At 35.1% G+C, this 21,374-nt stretch overlaps 2 protein-coding genes and 1 long non-coding RNA gene across 3 annotated transcripts; all 3 read left to right on the top strand.

The window, feature by feature from the left end:
- Positions 1-5,339: 5,339 nt before the first annotated feature.
- Positions 5,340-6,361, top strand: LOC140039754 (uncharacterized). Its single transcript, XR_011842576.1, has 3 exons — positions 5,340-5,481; positions 6,033-6,099; positions 6,230-6,361. It is a non-coding gene; the product is annotated as an uncharacterized lncRNA (long non-coding RNA).
- Positions 6,362-6,500: 139 nt separating this feature from the next.
- On the top strand, positions 6,501-8,046 carry LOC140039336 (uncharacterized). Its single transcript, XM_072084941.1, has one exon. The coding sequence runs from the start codon at positions 6,577-6,579 to the stop codon at positions 8,044-8,046; it is 1,470 nt and encodes a 489-aa protein (XP_071941042.1). The 5' UTR covers positions 6,501-6,576.
- Positions 8,047-13,184: 5,138 nt separating this feature from the next.
- LOC140039335 (uncharacterized) lies at positions 13,185-13,718 on the top strand. Its single transcript, XM_072084940.1, has one exon. The coding sequence runs from the start codon at positions 13,185-13,187 to the stop codon at positions 13,716-13,718; it is 534 nt and encodes a 177-aa protein (XP_071941041.1).
- The last annotated feature ends 7,656 nt before the right edge of the window (positions 13,719-21,374 follow it).

Here is a 21,374-nt window from a genome sequence, read left to right as displayed (position 1 = left end):
ATATTCAAGACCTTATTATTTGTGATAAGTATATCATTTCCATTAATGTCACATTTTGATTTAAAAATACATTTCCATTCTTGTGGAATGGCTTTCAATATACAAGAATATTCGATAATCCAATTTTGTGTACATCTTAACCCTCTTTTTATCTCGATCGCAGGCTTAAACATATTATTATTATTTATTACATTACTTATTTTTACAAACCATGATCTAATCCAGTTACAGTTGTTTTCTTCTTTAATATTATTACAAGCATTAGCTACTGAGATAAAATTAATAACCGGAACTTTTGATATATTTTAGGTTAATGATTTTGGGCATTTTTCTTTCTATTGAAAATGTTGATACGTTTTCATACAGTCTCCTGTATCATTTAACTTGGACAGATTTTATCTGAGATCTGAAATCTACCATTTTCAGACCACATTGACTCTACAGCTAACTATGTCGGTCGGTTGGTCGGTTGAGCACTGCAGCCATGTATATGGTCTTGTTCTTTTTCTTTTTTTCTTTATTAGTTTCCCAAATGAATTACAAAATTAATTTGTCCACCTCTTTTATTACTTTTTCTGGTAAAGTGCTGGAATTGTATATAATTTTTGAGAGCGCTAATGTTTTTACAATATTATTTCTTCCAAAAAAGTGAGGTGTCCTTTCTCCATGTTTTTAGGGTATTTTCTAATGCGTCTACTTTTTATTTCCAATTCTTTTGATAACAATATTCCTTATCATGTCCAAAATAGATACCTAATATCCGAATTGGTGTGGATGTTCAAGAAATATTACCATATGTGTCCTTACAGTCTCTTAAACTGCCAAGCCAAAACGCATTTGTTTTATTCTTATTTAATTTTAATCCAGAAACCTCTCCAAACTTTACAATAATGCCTATGCTGTTATCTATACTATTTACATAATTATTCTTTTGTGTAATAGTGTTTACATCAGATTTACAGTTACACTTAATATATACATATTATTCCCTCAGAAACTAAAAAATAGCTACAAGAGAGAACTCATTATCATTTGGTTAGATAAACAATTTAGGCCCTAAATAATAAGTTATAATTCATTCGCAAATTAGGGCAAACATTACTGAAATTCTTATTTTCTCTATATCATTTTCAATAAGTATGCTAGATATACCTGAACAAATTGGATGTATAAATAATCTTTTATAAAGAAAATTCCATAAATTGTGTTCAGACATACTGTGTGTTTGGATACTGAAAATTATCGATGTAGTTAACATATTTTCTTAATTAAATCTATTCTTGTCATATTTTAAGAATATTTTTTGTTTTCTTTTCTTTTTAGTATTGCACTTTTTAATTAAACATTTTGTTTTCTCTTTTGTGGGAATTTCATTCACTTTTATTTCTTGGATGATTAAAACATCATCATCGTGATATTACTTTTTTAGTCACATACGTTTGACAGAGGACCGCATAATTTTCGGCAGAACAGTTTCCAGATGCAGGAAAATCTGCAATAATGATATGGACGATAAGCCTATGTAAGAGACAGGGATCACTGTACTGACAGGAAGCTTTACATTTAAAGAGTGAACCATCTCAGTAGTAAACACTGAGGCTATCAAGTTTTTAGGGTTAGAGTGAAACGATCAATTTATGTTACTAGTACCAACGTATTGTAAAGAAGTAGGAAAACAGACTAAGAGGAGATACTTGTGAAAACAATGATTGACAGCACAACTGCTGTTTGTGTTATCAATATGGACACGTTTTCAATGGAATTTAGTGGCAGGAGGATATATTTTTACATTTTTTCCCAGAAATTTATCCAAGAAAAAGCAGAGGAAATGTTGGGATGCTGGGAATCACGAAAAGACCACAATTGCGACGTTACCCACAAACATATCTACTTGTTAATGCCATCTCAACCATATTTGTTATTATAATAAGAAACAACATTAAGTACATTAACAAGTCGTTCGGTCTGAAAACAACGAAAGATAGTCTTGGAAGACCGATTATTTCAACGCCTAAGTCAAATGTTATAGTACAAACGACTGATTAACCCATTGACTGGTGGCTGGAGGAATACCAACTAAGATTACACCATAAAAAGCTTGTAGAAGAGAGACATAATGAGGTAGATGATAAAAGGATAAATGCCGCCAACATAATTCTAAAGAGAAACACGTGGATTTCAAGACACCATCCATCAACACCAAATTGACACTTTTGTCAAGACTACACAATATGTTCAATTTATAAAACCTCAGAAACTCACACTGGATTACTATATCAGACAAGCATTGGTGCCAACAACTTACCAATAGTAACGCCGATGTGTACGATAGTTTACAGACATTGAATCCAATATATTACCCGTTAGAATTGACTCAGGTGGCATGCAAGTTGATGGAACCCAGCGTTCACAATATGAATCCACGTACATGGTGTACAGCAACAACCTTATGCAAGTAACACTTGTGGCCATATTTGTATAGCATTTGCTGCTGCACTGTGTGCAAGAAAAGATCAATCAACTTTGAAGAAGACGAGAGGGTTGTTAGGCGAAAGCTTGTTAAAGCATTTGAGAAGGAAGATTTGCGTGGACATTTAGAAAACACAACATCACTCCACAAATAATCAACTGCTCTACATGTCACAAGCCTTATCATAAGAAATGCGTAACAAATGCCAAAACGAACTGAAGCAAGAACACAAGCAAATGGTCAAGGACATACATTCGCTCTACAATTGTATACTTAGGACTAAGTTACCAAGGTAATGTTTACGGAGAAACACTTCAATTGCATAAGAATAAAATTGGTTTCTCATCAAAGTGAATTGCCTAATACTATGGCGAAAGAATCATGGCAACAAAAACCAGATCTAAAGCAGACAGCGAGCTGGATACTATTGTTTGAAAACTGAAAAAAGTTGCAAATAATCGATTCCATTAACCAAAGACTTGCCATTTTTAAACAGGATTTTAAACAAATATGGCGGAGCGTCCATGATATCGAAGCATACCAAGAAACATTACAGGCAAACATAAACGAAAAGGCGGAGTCACGAGACATGGAACAACTACAACTACTCGGGTTGACGAACTTGAGAATAGAGAATTAAGGAGGAACAATATAGTCTAGACTTTTTAAAAACATGTCTGAAAGTGGACACTAATATAGACATAGAACGGGCTCATCGTACTCCGACATTCCTACCTACCGGGGGTAAACAAACTAACTACCCGAGAGACGAATACGCATGTATCAGCGACATAAAATCGTATTTTGATGATCTGAATACTGGTACATTCAAAGATATTACAATAGTCTGCGGCACAAATAACCTTGTTTCGAATAGCTCAGTGAATATACAGATTTAATCACGCAGGAAAAGTCCAAATCCGAACAACAGACTGTTTCCAGCATCCCTCCCCGCGTTGATAACCGGGTTAAGCATAATGTAATCTTGGATCTAAACGCAATATTGAAAATTGTCTCCGAAAAAAGTGACATTACATTCGTTGGCAACGATAGCAACTTTCGATACAAAGATGATTGCCTAGACAAATCCCTTTTTGTACAGATTATCTTCATTTATCAGAAGCGGGAGTAAATCGCCTTCTACAAAATGTGTCTCTAAGCGAAAGCGCCATCTTTCGAGATGGGAGAAGAAACTCAAATCAGCGTTCCAAAAGGCAGTCTCTTCGGAAGGTTTAAAAACCAACCCAGCGGCAGCATTACGCGAACAGCCACAGATCATCAGACCGTCGACGACTAGTTACGTGCTACAACTGCAGGCAACAAGGTCACAAGCAACACTGCCCATACGAACAATATCAACCAAACAACTGGTATCACGACGGACTGTTGAGTCGTGCAATGTGCAAAACAACCACATGTGTGCAAACAACCACATGTGTGCAAACATTATGCCTTCACATGTGCAAACAACCACATTTGTGGAAAAATGGCACCCTCAAATGTGCTAATCTGTCAAAATTCATAATCCACTAATGTGCAAACATCACGCCGTTAAATGTAACAAGTTTTGACGTTAAAGGTGCAAAAGGTATGCTACAAACGTGCAAATCATTTTTTTCAACCAAAACTAATTAACAGCAGGAAAGTAATATAATAATAATATAATATATATTGTGTGCAGTATGTGGCTGCTGTTGTTTTGTGGGTTTATCCCAAAAATGCATATTAGAATATTATCAATAAACAATGTATATTTAAAATTGTAATTAATAAGAAATGAGCAATGGGTCCACAAAGGAGGCTGCAAGATCGATACCAGCGGTTGGAGACCAAAGCCAATAGAATGACGCATACATATTATACAGAAAAAGCAGTGGAGAAGTCGAACAAACCACCAACAGAGAGGCAGAGTGATATGTTATTCAAACAAAAGCTGAAGGAAATTTGTCAAAGAGTATGTACAGTATTTTAATGATATTTCATATTATTTAGGTCTCATCGAAACATTGTTTCCAACTTAATATACCATAGCTTTGGCTTTCTGTACCTAGAAAACTTCATTGATCGAGATTATATTTTATAAATCTGGTTTATGCAAAGTCAATTTGTTATGATTACAAGAGGCTACAGTAGTACACATTTCAGTAGAAACACAAGTGTTTCTGTAAAACATTGTTGACGATCATCAATGAACAAATTGAAAGAATATCATTGAAATATGATTTAAAACAATAGTCATGCATATTTGTCCCCAGTGTCTACCGTTAGAAATAAGCAAGCACTAATGTTTATGTTTATGTTTATGAAAGCTGTGTGTGCGTTGCTAAATCAAGCGGAAAGATGACTGGCATTGGATCGACCAATGGAGTGACGTTTTTGGAGAACACCAACTTTTTGCTGGATTTTTCCAAACAAATATCCACAACACTTATGAACACAGAAACAAAAGAAAGAAGTGTATTGAGGAAAGAGTGCAGTCTGTATTTAACAATAAATTCTGTAAGTATATATGCTCATATACTGTAAATTAACATGTTAATAATTTTAATTTTGCACTTTGTGTAGATTTTACCAAAGAGTATTTTTTTCTTTTGTGTGTATAAAAACCACCTTTATTGACATTGTCACATCTCAGTCTCTCTCGCAAATACCTTATTGATCATCAGTTGCCATACTGAAATATAATTAATATGGAAGATTTTGTAGTAAATATAGGATACATATATAAAATTATCTACAACAAATGAAAAAAAAAGCAAATGAAGTTGTTTCGGACTTTATTATATGTGTGTTATTTTTGTTCTGCAACAAGTTCAGTGACTGGTAGAGCCCAGGTCCCACATAAGGAAATTGTTTCGTTAGAGAAAGGAATTAACGCCCTCTACAAAGTTGTGGTTTTACAGTAATACACGTGAGAAGACTGCATACTTTTCTGAGAAAACGTGAAAACATTAAGAGAAATAATTGAGTAAATTAACGCCGTTGTTTAAGAGTATTTTAAGAAACGATCGGTGAGTTAATCTATTTTATTGTATTAAACGTGATTATAAAAGTATTAGTTATATTAGAACGATTTAAATGCTGAAATCATAGTCTATAAATACGGTAACAGTATAGATAGTTAGTGAACTTAAAGTTTGAAAGGAAATTACTACGGTATGTTTAATTACTTAATCAACATTAGTTTATAGTTGAACTAAGTTGTGGACTGAATGATACGGCATATGTATTAATAATGCAAAGTTAGTGGTAGATGTTTAAGAACATTATATTATTGGAACTATATTCTATCAGTGTATTAATGTAAGAGTAAAATGTTAGTAATGTTCTACACAAGTACATAACGCGGATTGATATCATTTTGAGTTTCTATTGTGCTGAGGTTGGGGTTCGACTCGTGAATGTTGATCCCTGATTAATGGTATTTTGTGGTTAGAAGTTTCTGAGTGTAGACAGATAAGGAGAGATTTTATTACTTTGATTTGATCTACTTTTATTAGTTTTGAGCTTATAATTTTACGGAATGATTTAACATGTATAAATGTCCTTGTGTTTTTTTTAGGTGATATTTAACATTTCAATGTTCAAGCTGTTGAGTAATTTGAGTTGAGTTTTGGATGTCGAAAAGTGTAAGTTTAAGTATACACTTTGATCATGAGCTGAACTTTAATTTTATTTATCAATAGCTTAGATTATACATTTGTTACACTGAGTTAAACGTTCTAAGATTTACGTATAGTATTGTATTTTTATTGATAGGTTCGAACAACCTACTTGAGATAATCAGTTGGGACACAATAAATCCACTATTCAAGTCAATCTGAGTTCACGAGTTTTTTTATCAGTTTGAATATCGAAACATTCGAACACTTGGCAAGATTGTCAACGCACAGAGATGGAGGATGCAAAAAGGCACAGACGGAGGAGAGAACGGAGCTTTAAAACAAAGGCAGAGGAGATAAACATCGGTACACGCAAATCATCCACCGGAGTTGTTAAAAGATTTGTATGAAGAGTTAGACGAGTAATTCCAAAATTTAAAGATTGCGCACGAGAAGATACTAGATCTGACTGAGGCTGACAAAGAAGCGGAAGAAGACGCATGGATGCTACCACGGATAGACGTTCATAGCGCGATCAGACTACTCTTTTATAAACATAGAAAAGATCAAGAAGAGGCGGTACAAAAGGACTCCAAAGACGGAATGAGACAAACCGAAACACATAAAATTGACCTAAAGAAAATGGAGTTGCCAAAATTCAATGGGGACATAAAGACATACACGAGGTTTAAGACGGACTTTAAGAAATTTGTCGAAAAGGCTACACATCCAGAGCAGTTGCCTTTCAGACTCCGGTCTTGTTTAGGTAACGAGGTGAATAAAGTTGTACAAGCAGCTGAAGACGATTATGAGCAAATGTGGACCCTACTAGACGAGAAATATGGCGATAGACACAAGCTGGTCAATGCGCTCATAGGAAACATTCTGAAGCAAAATCCTTTAAAGGAAGGAGAAGAGAAACAATTTGTTGAGTTCATAGATCTAATTTTAGCATGCCATCGAAATCTGAAGCGGATGGCAATAGAGCACGAGATGAACAATATCAGAGTAATAAGTGAAATTGAGAGTAGGTTACCCGACGATCAAAAGAGAAGATGGGTCAGACTAATACATGATCCCCAATCGAAGGATAAAATAGAAAAAGACGGTAAACTGAAGATTCTTTTGGACTACCTAGAAGAAGAAGCCAAAAGTTTGAAATATATGATGACTAGCTTACACGAAACTAATCAGAGACCAAAACAGCAACGCAGCATTGTCAACACGGTATTTACAGAGAAGCCCACAGATACTGCTGCTTGTATCTTACATGACAATGCTAAACACCAAACGCAAGACTGCAAAGGTTTTAAGGCCATGTCAATGCAAGAACGAATAGAGGTCATCAAACAGAAAAGAGTTTGTTTCAGATGCCTCAAACATGGGCATCAAGTGAAAACATGTAAGTTGGGAAATTGTGGAAAGGATGGATGCAGTAGGAAGCATCACCCGTTAATTCATTTTCCACCGAAAAAAGAGCCAGCTTCAAATACTCAGAACACCGAAACGTCGCAACAGACTAGTACCGGCACTGACGCGCCGTGTATCTTAATGGCCAAGAGCGTGATAACGAAATGGGGAACCAAAGTCAACGCGATGTTTGATACGGCCAGTACGTCATCCGTTATATTGGCAGACGTAGCTGAAAAACTAAAGTTGAAAGGAAAGCCGCTGACAGTCTCCGTGACAAAATTTGGCGGTGAAACTGAGCAAATCGAGACATTCAGTTATACATTGCCGCTAAAGACGAAGTATAATGGATATATTAAAATAGAAGTATTTGGGATGCCACGCATTACAAACAGATTACTCCCTCAAGACACTGAGAAGTTAGCTGACATCTTTAAGGTGGAAAAGCATCTGATAGAGAGACCTACAGGTGCAGTAGAATTGTTGATAGGAGCAGACAATGCAAGTCTATTTCCAAACATTCTGCGGACTGAAGGGCTCTATGTGAAGGGACGTTTGAAGTAATGGTTTTTGGTAAACATCCTGTGTGTCGGAGTGAGTCTAACGCAACCAATCTTACGTACATAGAAAAACAGGTTTCTTCGCAATTCCTTGATATAGAAAGTATGGGAGTTGCTTGCAATCCGAAGTGCGGAAGTTGCGAGTGTGGCAATTGTCCTATTGGGTCAAAACGATTTACCCTAAAGGAAGAGAGAGAACTGAATCTTATTGACGAAGGTTTAAGTTATTCAGATGGTAAATGGACAGCCAAATATCCATGGATCAGAGATCCTAAAGATTTACCGGACAACCGATCGGTTGCGGAAGCGAAACTGAGAGCAACCGAAAAGAGATTGCAGAAAAATGAGAAATATGCAGAGTGCTATGCTTCACAGATGGATGATATGTTAGAGCGGAAAGTTGCTCGTAAGTTATCTGACAGTGAGATGAGGAGCTATAAAGGACCTGTTCACTACATATCACATCACGGAATAGCAAAACCGGACAGTAAAAGTACACCTTTAAGAATTGTTTTTAACAGTAGTGCAAACTATAAGGGCCATGTGCTGAACGAATATTGGGCCAAAGGACCAGACGTTAACAATAACTTGTTGGCCGTTCTATTTCGATTTAGAAGAGAACAAGTTGCTTTAGTAGGCGCTATTCGATAATGCAACATGTAGTTTTATTTTGCTCTGAACCTCATGAATTAAATCTGCTAAAATCTTTGAAACCGGGATTTAAATTGTTCTTCAAAGTGGATGATATGATATATTAATTGATAATAAGTACTAGTACCAAGAAATTTGTATCAAAAAGGATATATTTTTCGATATTCTGGAAGCGTGTTTGCTAAGTCGGGGTAAGTCAACTGGACCCATGTGAAGCCTACAGTATCCATACAGAGGAGCATAGAGTCCTGGAAGCAGGGTGTAGGGGCTAGGCCTAGTGTTCCTTGAACTTAACAACCATGGCTGAAGGTAGGCCTACTACTAGAGGGAAGGCAAGGGATAGAAAGGATATGGAACTGGAACCTAGATTTAGGCCTGCAGATGCTAGGCCTAGGCCTAGCCAACCTGAACAGGAAGCAACTCCACAGTCAGTTGAGGGAGCTTGTGCTATCTGTAAAACCATCATAGGCGAAAAGGATAAGGGCGTAAATTGTGACATTTGTAAGAGGTGTTTCTGCCTGAAATGTTCAAAACTCTCAAATAAAATGTATGCTCTCCTCTCCGACAGCGAAATAAAGAATTTTTTATGGTCATGTGATACATGCCTTGTACAGTTACCTTTGTTGAAGAAAATTGCGGAGATAAATGAATTGCAGGAAAATATGAATGCGAGATTAAATATTGTGGAAAAAACGCAAAAAGATCAGGCGCTTAGAGCATCACTAACCAATAAAAACATTGAAGTCATTGAAAAAATCCAGGTCGACACAAGAAATAATTTGATAGAATTAAAAGAGAGCTACGATCTAATGGATGGGAAAATTAAAGAGAGTGTTCAGGAAGGCATTGAAGAATATAGAGATAGAGAATCTCGTAAATTAAATATTGTGATCGAAAATCTACCTGAATCTGATAACCAAAGTTCTCAGCAGAGACTGAAGGAAGACAGGGTTGCTATTGAGAAATTATTCAATGAGTGTCTAGAGATAGAGGGAGTTGAAATAACAGAAGTGATCAGGCTTGGGAAATACACGGAAGACGGGTGTAGAATGGCAAGAGTTTCTCTGGATAGCCTGAAAAGTAAAAGGGAAGTGATGGTAAATGCAAAAAAACTTAGAAGCACGGATCACGCATTTCTAAAGAACATATATATTAATCCTGATAGATCAAAAAAAGAGAGGCAAATGAACTATGAGTTAAGACAGGAACTAAGATCAAGGAAAGATAACGGCGAGATTGATCTTGTTATAAGAAGAAAAATTATGAAGCGGGATAGCGAACTGGCGTTTGATCGTTTTCGAGGCCCTAGTTCATCATCATAAAGAATTTTCAAATATAGAATCTTTTTGTTTTGAAGAAAATTATTTTAACTTAGAAAGAAAAGTGAAACAAACATTTATAAGAAAAAAAAAATGTTCAGAGGACAAGAAAAAATTTAAAACTTTTATAGAAGGATTAAAGCAGAAGAAATCTAGTTTAAGAAAAGATGATATTGTTGATTTTCATGAGAAGTCGTTGAAATTTCTTTACACAAACGCAGATGCCCTGAGAAATAAAATAGGTGAGTTACGTGATATTATAAATCAAAGGAAACCTGATGTGGTTGCAATAACTGAAGTAAATAACAAAACTTGTACAGACATATTGGAAGTTGAGTTAAGCATCAAGGGATACACAGAATTTGATTCTGGCAGAAGTGGTAGAGGTGTGGTTATTTTTGCGAAGGAAGAGCTGAATGCCAGTATCTGTAACGAATTACTGAATTTAAATTTTGTAGAAGCACTATGGATCAAAATTGAAATAAATAAAAGGCAACAACTATTATGCGGATGTATTTACAGAAGTCCTAACAGTATTGACGAAAATAATCAAGCTTTACTATCTGCTATCAACAAAGCAAGTGAACTAAATGGTATTTCTGATTTCATCATGTTAGGAGATTTCAATTTTCCTGAAATTGATTGGATTTCTTGGAGTACAAATAAAAATGAAACACATAAAAGTAATCGGTTTATAGAATGCCTTAGAGATAATTTTCTATGCCAGTGTATACAGCAACCAACACGATTTCGAGATGGTCAAACACCTAACATACTCGACTTAGTAATCACCATGGATGAAACCAAAATAAGTGAAATTGAGATAGGTCCACCATTAGGAAAAAGCGACCACGTAACAATCTTGTTTTCATATGACTGTGTAACTAAAATACAAGAGAAAATGGAATACAAGCTAAATTTCAACAAGGGTGACTATATTAAAATGAAAGAACTGATTACTGAGGTGGACTACCAATTTGAAAATACAAATGTTGAAGAGGCCTGTGAAGCTTTAAATAAATCAATAAGAAATGCTGTTCAGATCTGTATTCCCAAGTCAAACATAAAAAAAGAAAATAAACCTATCTGGATGACTGGTGACGTTCAGAGGAAAATTAAAATGAAACATAATGCATGGAAAAAGTTTACAAGGTCTCGACAACAGAAGGATTATGACAGTTACAAAAAGGCAAGAAATATAGTAACAGGTGAAAAAAGGGCAGCAAAGATTGCACTGGAGCGGAAAATTTGCAATGAAGTAAAAACAAATCCTAAAAGTTTCTGGAAATATGTAAGAGAGAAAACCAAAACAACTCAATCTATTGGATTGGTGAAGGATGGAAAGGGTAATATGGCTGATGACAATCAGCATAAAGCGGAAATTTTCAACGCATTTTTCATAAGTGTATTCACGAATGAAGACCTCGAGTCATTGCCAGAAGTTACACCAAGAGTTGACGTGGATGACCATTTGGAGTCAATTGAAGTGACAAAGGAGGAAGTGCTTACATGCCTTCAGCAGATGAACTCAAATAAATCAGCTGGACCAGATGACGTGCATCCAAGAGTACTGAAGGAACTTAAAGAAATTGTTGCAACTCCATTGACGTCAATATACAACAAATCACTATCGACTGGACAGTTACCGGAGTGCTGGAAATGTGCAAATGTAGTACCAATTTTTAAGAAAGGGGACAAGACGGAGGTTGGAAACTACAGGCCAGTAAGTTTGACATCTGTCGTATGCAAACTTTTGGAATCAATTGTGAGAGACAAAATTATACAGTTTCTAAATGATAGAAACCTTATTATAAAAGCACAGCATGGGTTTCGGAAAGGTAGATCTTGCGTCACACAATTGCTGGAGGTGATGGAAGAATGGACGAAATTGCTGGATGCGGGAGAAAACTTTGATGCTGTATATTTGGATTTTAGTAAGGCATTCGATTCTATCCCCCACCAGAGATTAATAACAAAATTGGAAGCGTACGGAATAAAAGGAAACCTACTGAGATGGATACATCAATTTTTGACAGGGAGGAGACAAAGAGTTAGAGTGGCCGCAGCATTTTCTGAATGGTCTACGGTTAAAAGCGGAGTCCCTCAAGGCAGCGTGTTAGGCCCTTTATTATTTATCATTTTCATAAACGACCTACCTGATGCAGTTAAATCTAAAGTATGGATGTTTGCAGATGACACTAAGATGTTTAATGTTGTGTATGAAAACAGAAATGATACTGTTCAAAATGATCTCAAGGCATTATCCGATTGGTCTAAAAGATGGCAGCTGAAATTCAACATTAATAAATGTAAAGTAATACATTATGGAAATTCAAATCCACAAATGCAATTCACTATGCCAACAGAGGAAGGTGACGAGGATCTGCCAAATGCCAATACTGAAAAGGACCTTGGAGTTACTTTTGATCAGTCTTTAAAATTTTCACTACATACGAATGAAGCTGTAAATAAAGCAAATAGACTCATTGGATTGGTAAGGCGATCTTTTGCTTACATGGATAAGGATATGTTCCTGCCCCTTTATAAAAGTATAATTCGACCTCATCTGGAATACGCAAGCTGTATATGGTACCCTCTCCTAAAAGGTGATTTGGATAAGCTTGAAAGAGTGCAGCGTAGGGCCACTAAAATTGTCAAAAAGTTAAGAGATAAATCTTACGATCAGAGATTAAAAGAGCTTGGATTACCTACACTGAATTACAGAAGAAGGAGAGCGGACATTATACAAGTGTTTAAAATTATCAAGGGCTTGGATGATATTGAAGCCGAAACCTTTTTTGACTTTAGAGAGGACAGTAGAACAAGGGGCCATCAATTCAAATTAAGAAAGCCAAGAGCCCGACTGAAAATCAGAAGCCACTCCTTTTCATGTAGAATCGTCAACACATGGAACAATCTATACCACACTACAGTACAAGCAGAAAACATAAATGCATTCAAGGATCAACTAAACAAAGACAGAGCAATGGGAGATAAATTTTGCTACCAATTCTAGATAAATACAGAAGAAATGGAGGGCGTTTAAAAGGCATTTGCCTTAATCAAGAGCCCGAAGATTCAAGTAAGATTCAAGTAAGATATCAAGAAAATGTACCACAGTATTGATATTTCAATGTTGGACCAGCATACCCATCGCTTTCTTTGGAGGAATATGGAGATAGATCGTCCAATTCACACTTCTTGTGTCACAGCGGTGAATTTTGGAGATGGACCATCTGCTACTATGGCTATAAGAGCACTACAAAAGACAGCAGAGCTTTCGGCAGAACTGTTTCCGGAAGCAGCACAAACGCTACAGGAAAACGTGTATATGGACGATATAGCCGATAATCTACAGACCGTAGAAAAGGCCTACGAGAGATCCGAAGAGATCAACGCTATACTGAGCAAAGGAAGTTTCAATGTAAAAGAATGGACCATCTCAGGTGTAAACATGGACACTACAAAATTTTTAGGGTTAGAATGGAACCCCCGAGACGATAAGCTAAAGGTACCAGTACCAACGTACTGCGAAGAAGTAGGAAGCCTGACTAAGAGGAAATGCTTAGGTGCAGCCAATTCCATATATGATCCATTGGGGTTACTATCTCCGGTGACCGTAAGAGCAAAGATACTACTGAGAAATTTGTGGGGAAAGAAGGTGGATTGGGATCAAGAAATTGAGCCGGGAGACTTAGACGAATAGCGCAGCTTTCTAAAGGATGTTAAAAATTGCGAAAAGGTGTCAATACCTCGAAGTGTAAAACCAAGCAAACAAAGCGAAAACCCTACGTTGATAATGTTCTCAGATGCCTCAGAAGAAGCTATGGGGACAGTTGCCTACATCAGATATGAGACGAATCTTGGGGTCTTCGAATCTCGCTTGATGGCTGCTAAAAGTAGAGTTGCCCCCGTGAGAATAACAAGTATAGTCAGGTTGGAGTTGAGCGCGGCAGTAATGAGTGTGCGACTAGCAAAAACAATCAGATAAGAGAGCAGAATCCCGTTTGTAAGGGTTTTATACCTAGTAGACAGCGAAATTGTCCGATCCATGATACAGAAAGAGAGCTATGGTTTTAAAACATTCGCTGCGACCAGAATAGGAGAAATTCAGCAGTTTAGTGACTCTACTGACTGGTTCTGGGTTGCCGGCAAAGATAACATTGCAGATATTATTTCTAGGAGTATTACGAGCAAATGTTTAGAAGAGAATAAACAGTGGTTCCAGGGGCCAGAATTCATGAGAAATCCTTTAGAGCAATGGCCAATCTCTCAGAGTTGTAGCGTTTCGGACATACCAGAAAGAGTTGGAGTGATCATGGTGGCAGACGTAGAGGAAATGATAGAAAGCCCTATTAACATTAAAAGATTTGGAAGCTTCGACAAATTGTTAAAAACAACCGCCATGGTTAAGCGCATAGCAAAGCAAAAAAGCTTTGCACAAAGCACAATAAATCCACTATTCAAGTCAATCTGAGTTCACGAGTTTTTTTATCAGTTTGAATATCGAAACAGAAATTGAGAAAGGAAAGTGGAAAATTACGGGTCTTCCAGAAGGAATGACTTTCAAAAACCCATCATCCTATTGAATCGAGAGTCTGCAACAAATTCTCAAGAAATCTGAGATAATTACTTTTTCAAATATAAATAACTAATTCATTTATTTACAGAAAGATGACTGACATTGGATCCTCCACCACCAGATCGCATTCATTCTTTCATACTACAGTCTGTTTTAATGATGGAGGTGTGTTTATCTCATAAATCTTAACAATCTTAAGTACAATGATTATAGCAAGAGACAACAGTGTTATAGTGCTAGTTATACAATGGCATTGTTTACCAGAAAGTCTGATTATAGTTAAAATAAATAGGCCTAGAATAGCATGAACTAGAGTTTTAATAAGGCAACCCTTTTTTGTTTGAGTGAATTTACCTATTCAAGAGTTGGAGTCGATGAATGATGCCCTAAGAGACGATATTAACGATACAGGTGTGTATATAACATGATTTAACATAATAAGTCTTTTCACACTTAGAACTGGACATGACATGTCTCAGACGCGGTTGTGAAAGTATTAATCATCCTATTTTTGTTTTATTAAATGTTGGCAAACACTTTCTATATTCATTCATTCATTCATTCATTCATCTATATTTGTTGAGAATTTTTACATACTAATTTAGCTTATTAGTCCAGTAAAAATATGGTTGAACCTAGAACAAATTGCAACAGAATTTTTTTTTGTTTTATTTGGTTGATATGGTGAACATGAACATCATATCCAAAGTTTACCAAAATCGGACATCGGGAAGTGGGTTAATTAGCATAAATTCAAAATGGCCGCCATTTGCTATTTTAAAGCCCCATATCTCCTTAACGGTTGGATTTAGACCACCTATATGCATTACGAGTAGATATAAATGTGATATTAAACATTCTAACTGGCATATTTAAATTTCCATAGGACGTACCTATGACGTCATATGGTAGTTGTGACGTCATAAATTATGTTATAAATGCTTAAATGACATTATACTATGCGAACAATTTAGAAACTGCAGAAAAACAAGTTTCCTAACATTCTCCTTGTTGAAATGAACATAATTTCCAAAGTTTACCAAAATCGGACGTCAGGAAGTGTGTTAATTAGCATAAATTAAAAATGGCCGCTATTTACTATATCATTTTGAAGCCCTATATCTCCTTAATGGTGGTTTTTAGACCACCTAAGTTCATTGCGAGTAGATATAAATGTGACATTAAACTTCCCAATTAGCACATTTAAATTACCATATGACGTAAATATGACGTCATAAGGTAGTTGTGACGTCATATATATTATGTTATAACTGCTTAAATGGCATTATCCCATGCTACAAAATGTAGAAACTGCAGGAAAACAATTTTCTAACAATTTCCTGTTGAAATGAACATGATATCCTAAGTTCACCAAAATCAGACTTCAAGAGGGTCAATTAGCATAAATTCAAAATACCATTTTGAAGCCCTGTATCTCCTTAGCGGTTGGGTTTAGACAGCCTATGTGCATTACGAGTAGATATATATGTAAACACCATTGAAATTTATCATTAAGTTTCCATTTACAAAATCTTATGAAAATAGATATTCTACAGAACCGTATGAAAGGTGATCATCAACTGTATTTCCGAAACTGATTTGTGCTCAAGCGCACATCTTGTTTTGTGTTTTCTAAAACTACATCTTTTAGAACTTTATCTCTTTAAATTGGTAAAGGAATAAAAAAAATATTTTAATGAGGCGATTGATTGTGGGTCAGGCTATTCAAACCCATCATTCCCACAAACTCATCTCAATTGAAATGAAAATGATAAATGTCATACTGATAGTCAGCATCTCCATTCTGCTCTTTCAAATTTGCTATTTCATTGCATCTGTTTGGTGTCGATCATTTATGAGACAACAACTTTTTATGATGTTTTATATAATGTTTATCTTTTGAATGCTGTTTCCAAGATTCAATGAGCATATAACAAGGACACTTCATCCTAGTGTTAACTAGGATGAAGAACCATCAGTTAAAAGATACACATCAACGGAATCCAAAAAGGGGTTGTTAAGGTAATACAGTAATTTTCAAACTTCTTGCCACTACTAATTACAGTATTTTCTTTTTCGACAAGACAGTATTCAACTTCCTTGACAAAAAATGTCAGAAAAATGGAATAGAAACTTTGAATGCAGATGGGGATCTATTAAATATCTTACTTTGCCATAATTAAAAAAAGCGATTGCGTTTTAAGACAGAAGAAGCAAAAAATAGTGGAATAATTGGTACTTAAAGAAAACATCTTAAGGAGCAAATTTGCAACATCTTTGTAATGCTCTGCACTTGCAAAGAAACAGGGGGATGCATTCTATTCTAAGCAAGAACTGTTTGGTCCAAAATTTAAAAAGACATCAGAAAAGCCAATGAAGTAGACTTGCTGTGCCTACATGTATGGTGGAAGTATTTTGACATTACATTTTCTATGTATGTACTTTGGATTGGAAACTTACTGTGATCCAACTCCATATTTAGGATGGGGTCGAATTATTAAATCCCAGACTCATTACTTAATTAAGAATCCTATTTCTTTAAATATATATGAGATATATGAGATATATATGCAGTTATAAAAAGTTGCAGTTGCAGAAAATTAACTGGAATGTTCTATTGCATGTTGTGAAGGGTGGCCGAATAACTTCTGATACCCATGATCTTAACCTGGATGTGGTAAATGTTCTACTATTTTCATGAGATTAAAAACATTTTTTCCTTTCGGTTTCTATATTTTCCCCTTAGAATAATGCCAATTGAGCATTATTGTGACAAAATACATGACGTCATATGTCTTATGACATCATAGGTACGTTATATGGCAATTTAAATATGCTAATTACAAAGTTTAATATCACATTTATATCTACTCTCAATGCACTTAGGTGGTCTAAAACCAAGCGTTAAGGAGATATGGAGCTTCAAAATGGTATGATAAATAGCGGCCATTTTGAATGTATGCTAATTAACCCACTTCCTGACGTCCTATTTTGGTAAACTTTGGAAATAATGTTCATTTTAACAAGGAGAATGTCAAGAAACATGTTTTCTTGCAGTCCCTAAATTGTTCGAATAGTATAATGTCATTTAAACAGTTATAACATAATATATGACGTCACAACTACCATATGACGTCATAAGTACGTCATATGAAAATTTAAATATGCTAATTAGAATGTTTAATATCACATTTATATCTACTCGTAATGCACTTAGGTGGTCTAAATCCAACCGTTAGAGAGATATGAGGCTTCAAAATAGCAAATGGCGGCCATTTTGAATTTATGCTAATTAACCCACTTCCCGATGTCCGATTTTGGTAAACTTTGGATATGATATTCATTTGAACCATATTTACCAGACAAAACAAAAAAAAATTCTGTTGCAATTTGTTCTAGGTTCACCCTATTTTTGACTTATCTTTACTGGACTATATTGAAATAATGTTTTAACTTGGCAAGTGGGACTTTTTGGCAACCATGCAAAAATGGCTACTTTACACTAAATAAAGACACCAGAATAGTATTTTTCTTTAAATTTTTTATTCAATGACCGTTGATTTTTACAATTTATTTAAAATGCCTAAAATTATAAGGATTTAAACTTGCAATTTGAACTATTCCCCCACTGTGCCAATAATAAACCATTTTCAAAAAGATTTACTCACACCAAAAAAAAAAAAAACACACATAAAAATTCCCAAACACAGATGAACACACTTGTTATTATACTAAAATGTATAAGGAATACCAAAACAAACTTTGCCTGCACCTGACCTTTAGGAGTTTTAATAAGGCAATCAAATTTTGGTAATGTTTTAGAGAATGCCCCTATGCAAGAGGAGCCCGACGTGATGAATTGATTGATGCCCTAAGAGACGATATTAAGGATACAGGTGTGTATAAAATCATGATAGAATTACACAAGTCTCTTCACGCTTAGAACTTCTCATGACCATTTAAAAGTGATATGATAAAAATTAAAAAATGTGAACACAAAATGTTATCTTTGCGAGCATGTCATGGTTAATAATAAATTGTTAAAACGTCAATTTTTTTTTACATAGCTTCATTTCCATTAATTAACAATCTCTCGTCAAATTTTGTCTATGATGTCAAACTATTTTTCAGTGCTATTTTAGATTCAAACTTTTTCATTGCTATTTTGGATTCCAACTTATGCAAGGTTGACTGTAGTAACTCACTCTTAAAAAACTATCAACGAATTATATCTTATTAGAAGCTTTGTTGTATCAGGAATTATTGGTTTTTCCATTGATGCTAGAGTTTTAATGAGGTCAACCATGTTTATGTTTTAGAGAATGCAACCAAAGACTCCCCCGAAGAATCTGGTGAAAATGAAGGAACTGACAGTACAGGTGTGTATAAAAAACATGATCATCATTTTTAGATGTAATACAATCTATTAATCAATTGTCTTTTTGTTAATTAGATAAGCCTACAGGTATGTGTTCAAGATGACATGATGGTGTTTAAGCATTCTAGATTTATATTGAAAACAAACTATCATTTGTTTGCTTTGTACGATAGTTGGAGTTGACCAAAATTCAGGTAAGTCTTATCATCTAAATACATTAATACAGTACTTTAAATCTTTTTCAACTAGTGACGACATTATCTTACAACGATTATGAAACGAATAATCTTCTCCACAGCTGCAGTAACCGGACATTGGGCACTACCAACAAAACTTACTATATTTTTGTTGAGTGTTATGTAAAATTAAAAATAAGTAAGTGGTAAGAGGTCGCAACCATATATAAAGAACTCAGTACATCTACCTACCTCTACATGGTAGGCGCTGAAGGTAAGCCCAAAAAAGGCCTAATTATAATTTTAACTGAGGAATATATTGCATTTACATATACATATTTTATAACTATGTAATTTAATCCAGGTAGAGCTTTATTTGAATATCCAATTTCTACTAGTTAACTTTAAAGTGTACCAAATGATGATGAAAAAAAATTTCCATAAGCTTGATTATTAGATTTGCTGCATATTGTTTTTTTGATTAAAAAAGTTATTTAAAAAAAAAATTGTTCGCAACCAAATTATTTTGAATGGATTGATGTTTGCGGTTGTTTGAGGGTTATGTAGGTCCTGTTCTCCTTATATTATACAGAATATATGTTTCTCGTGTGATAACACTGTGGTAATATCTTTTTTTTTTCAAATAAAATATAGTGTTGAAAGAATTGTAAAGACCAGACTAAGAAAGAATAAACTACAATACCTTGTGAAGTGGCATGGGTATAATGAAAACGAACAGACCTGGGAACCAGCAATAAACATCCCATTATCTAAAAGGCGTATATAAATCTAAAAATAAATAAATTATTATCAACCATTATGTTAAAACAGGCTACTATCACCTTGAAATGGGTCATTATAAATCACAATTTTAAATATTTTCCTGCTATACCCACCCTTACAATAGCGTTACATGCCCACTTTAATATGAAATGTTTATTACATGCTTATTTATATACAGCTAAGGTATAAAAAAAAGGTTAATGCAATACAAAGGATAATAAAATTGAATGTTTTTCCAATCGTAAATTGTTTCGTATTCGGTGTACACGTTTAAAGTAATTACTGCATTTCCAACCAAGGCCAACAGCCATAAGTCGCGTGCTCTCAGAAAAAATGAACTTTCAAAAAGTAAAGTACTTTAATACTTTTCTGTACATCAAAACAGTTCAAAAAGTACAGAAAAACGCAAAGTGATACCCGACAGACCGACCGACCAACATAGTGAACTATAGAGTCGCGTGTACGTCTAAAAACGAAATGAAACGCTTCTATTGGGCCGTTGCATCATGAGACAAACTTTTAGTCGCGGGGGATATGCATAAGGTAAAACAAACGACCGATAGAGGGCTCATTACTTTTTGACGTGGATGTAAACATCATATTCATACTCGTCTTCTATTTAAAAACAAGGAACAACTTCAACTCCAATCACTCCTTCTCATAAACACAGCAAATGGAGATGATAGAAACGCTTGTTTCTGCAACAGCATAATTCAAGTTCTACGAAGAACTTACTCAATTAGAAACCATATTGTGCAAGCTATGACTAGCCATTCTCTCAAATGTGAATTGAAAAATATTTTTCTTGCTCAAGGACCTTCAGAAATAAAAAGTGCTGCTAAAATTCGAAAATTGATTGGTGGGGACTTTGCAGTAGGCACACAGCAAGATGCCAAGGAATTCATGGATACTCTCATTCAACGGTGTTATCCCTCACACCAAAATCCCTTCAGATTCACCATGAAAAATCAGTTTCATGCACTAAGAACTTCTCACTGTTCTTCTTGTGTTCAAGACCCAATAAGTGACAGATCGTTTTCTCTTCAACACCAGTAAGACTCCAATGATAAATCGCTATTTCAGTCAAAGCACTGTAAATAAGCGCTGCAGTAAATGTTCAAATCCATCTGAACAGAACTTTACTGTTGATAAACAGTTCACAGAGTCTGGACCATACTTGTGCATTGAACTTTTAAGGTTCAACAATGCTCTTTTTGTAAAGGGTTCATTTAAAATCGCCGTACAGAATGTTAATTACAAACTAATCACCAAGGACTATTGCATAGTGGACACTACTATTCTTTGCTGGAGTGTGCTGGAGGATGGTATAAATGTGAGGATGCCAAGTTTCCTGAGAGAATAGCAGACAATTCAGTTTTCTCTGATCTCAATTATGTTTACATTTTTTAGAAAGTTTCTAAACTCGGAGCAATCCAAAATCGA

The sequence above is a fragment of the Antedon mediterranea genome, chromosome 2, assembly GCF_964355755.1.
Source record: "Antedon mediterranea chromosome 2, ecAntMedi1.1, whole genome shotgun sequence".
Lineage (NCBI taxonomy): Eukaryota > Metazoa > Echinodermata > Crinoidea > Comatulida > Antedonidae > Antedon > Antedon mediterranea.
This window is presented reverse-complemented; position numbering and strand designations above follow the sequence as displayed.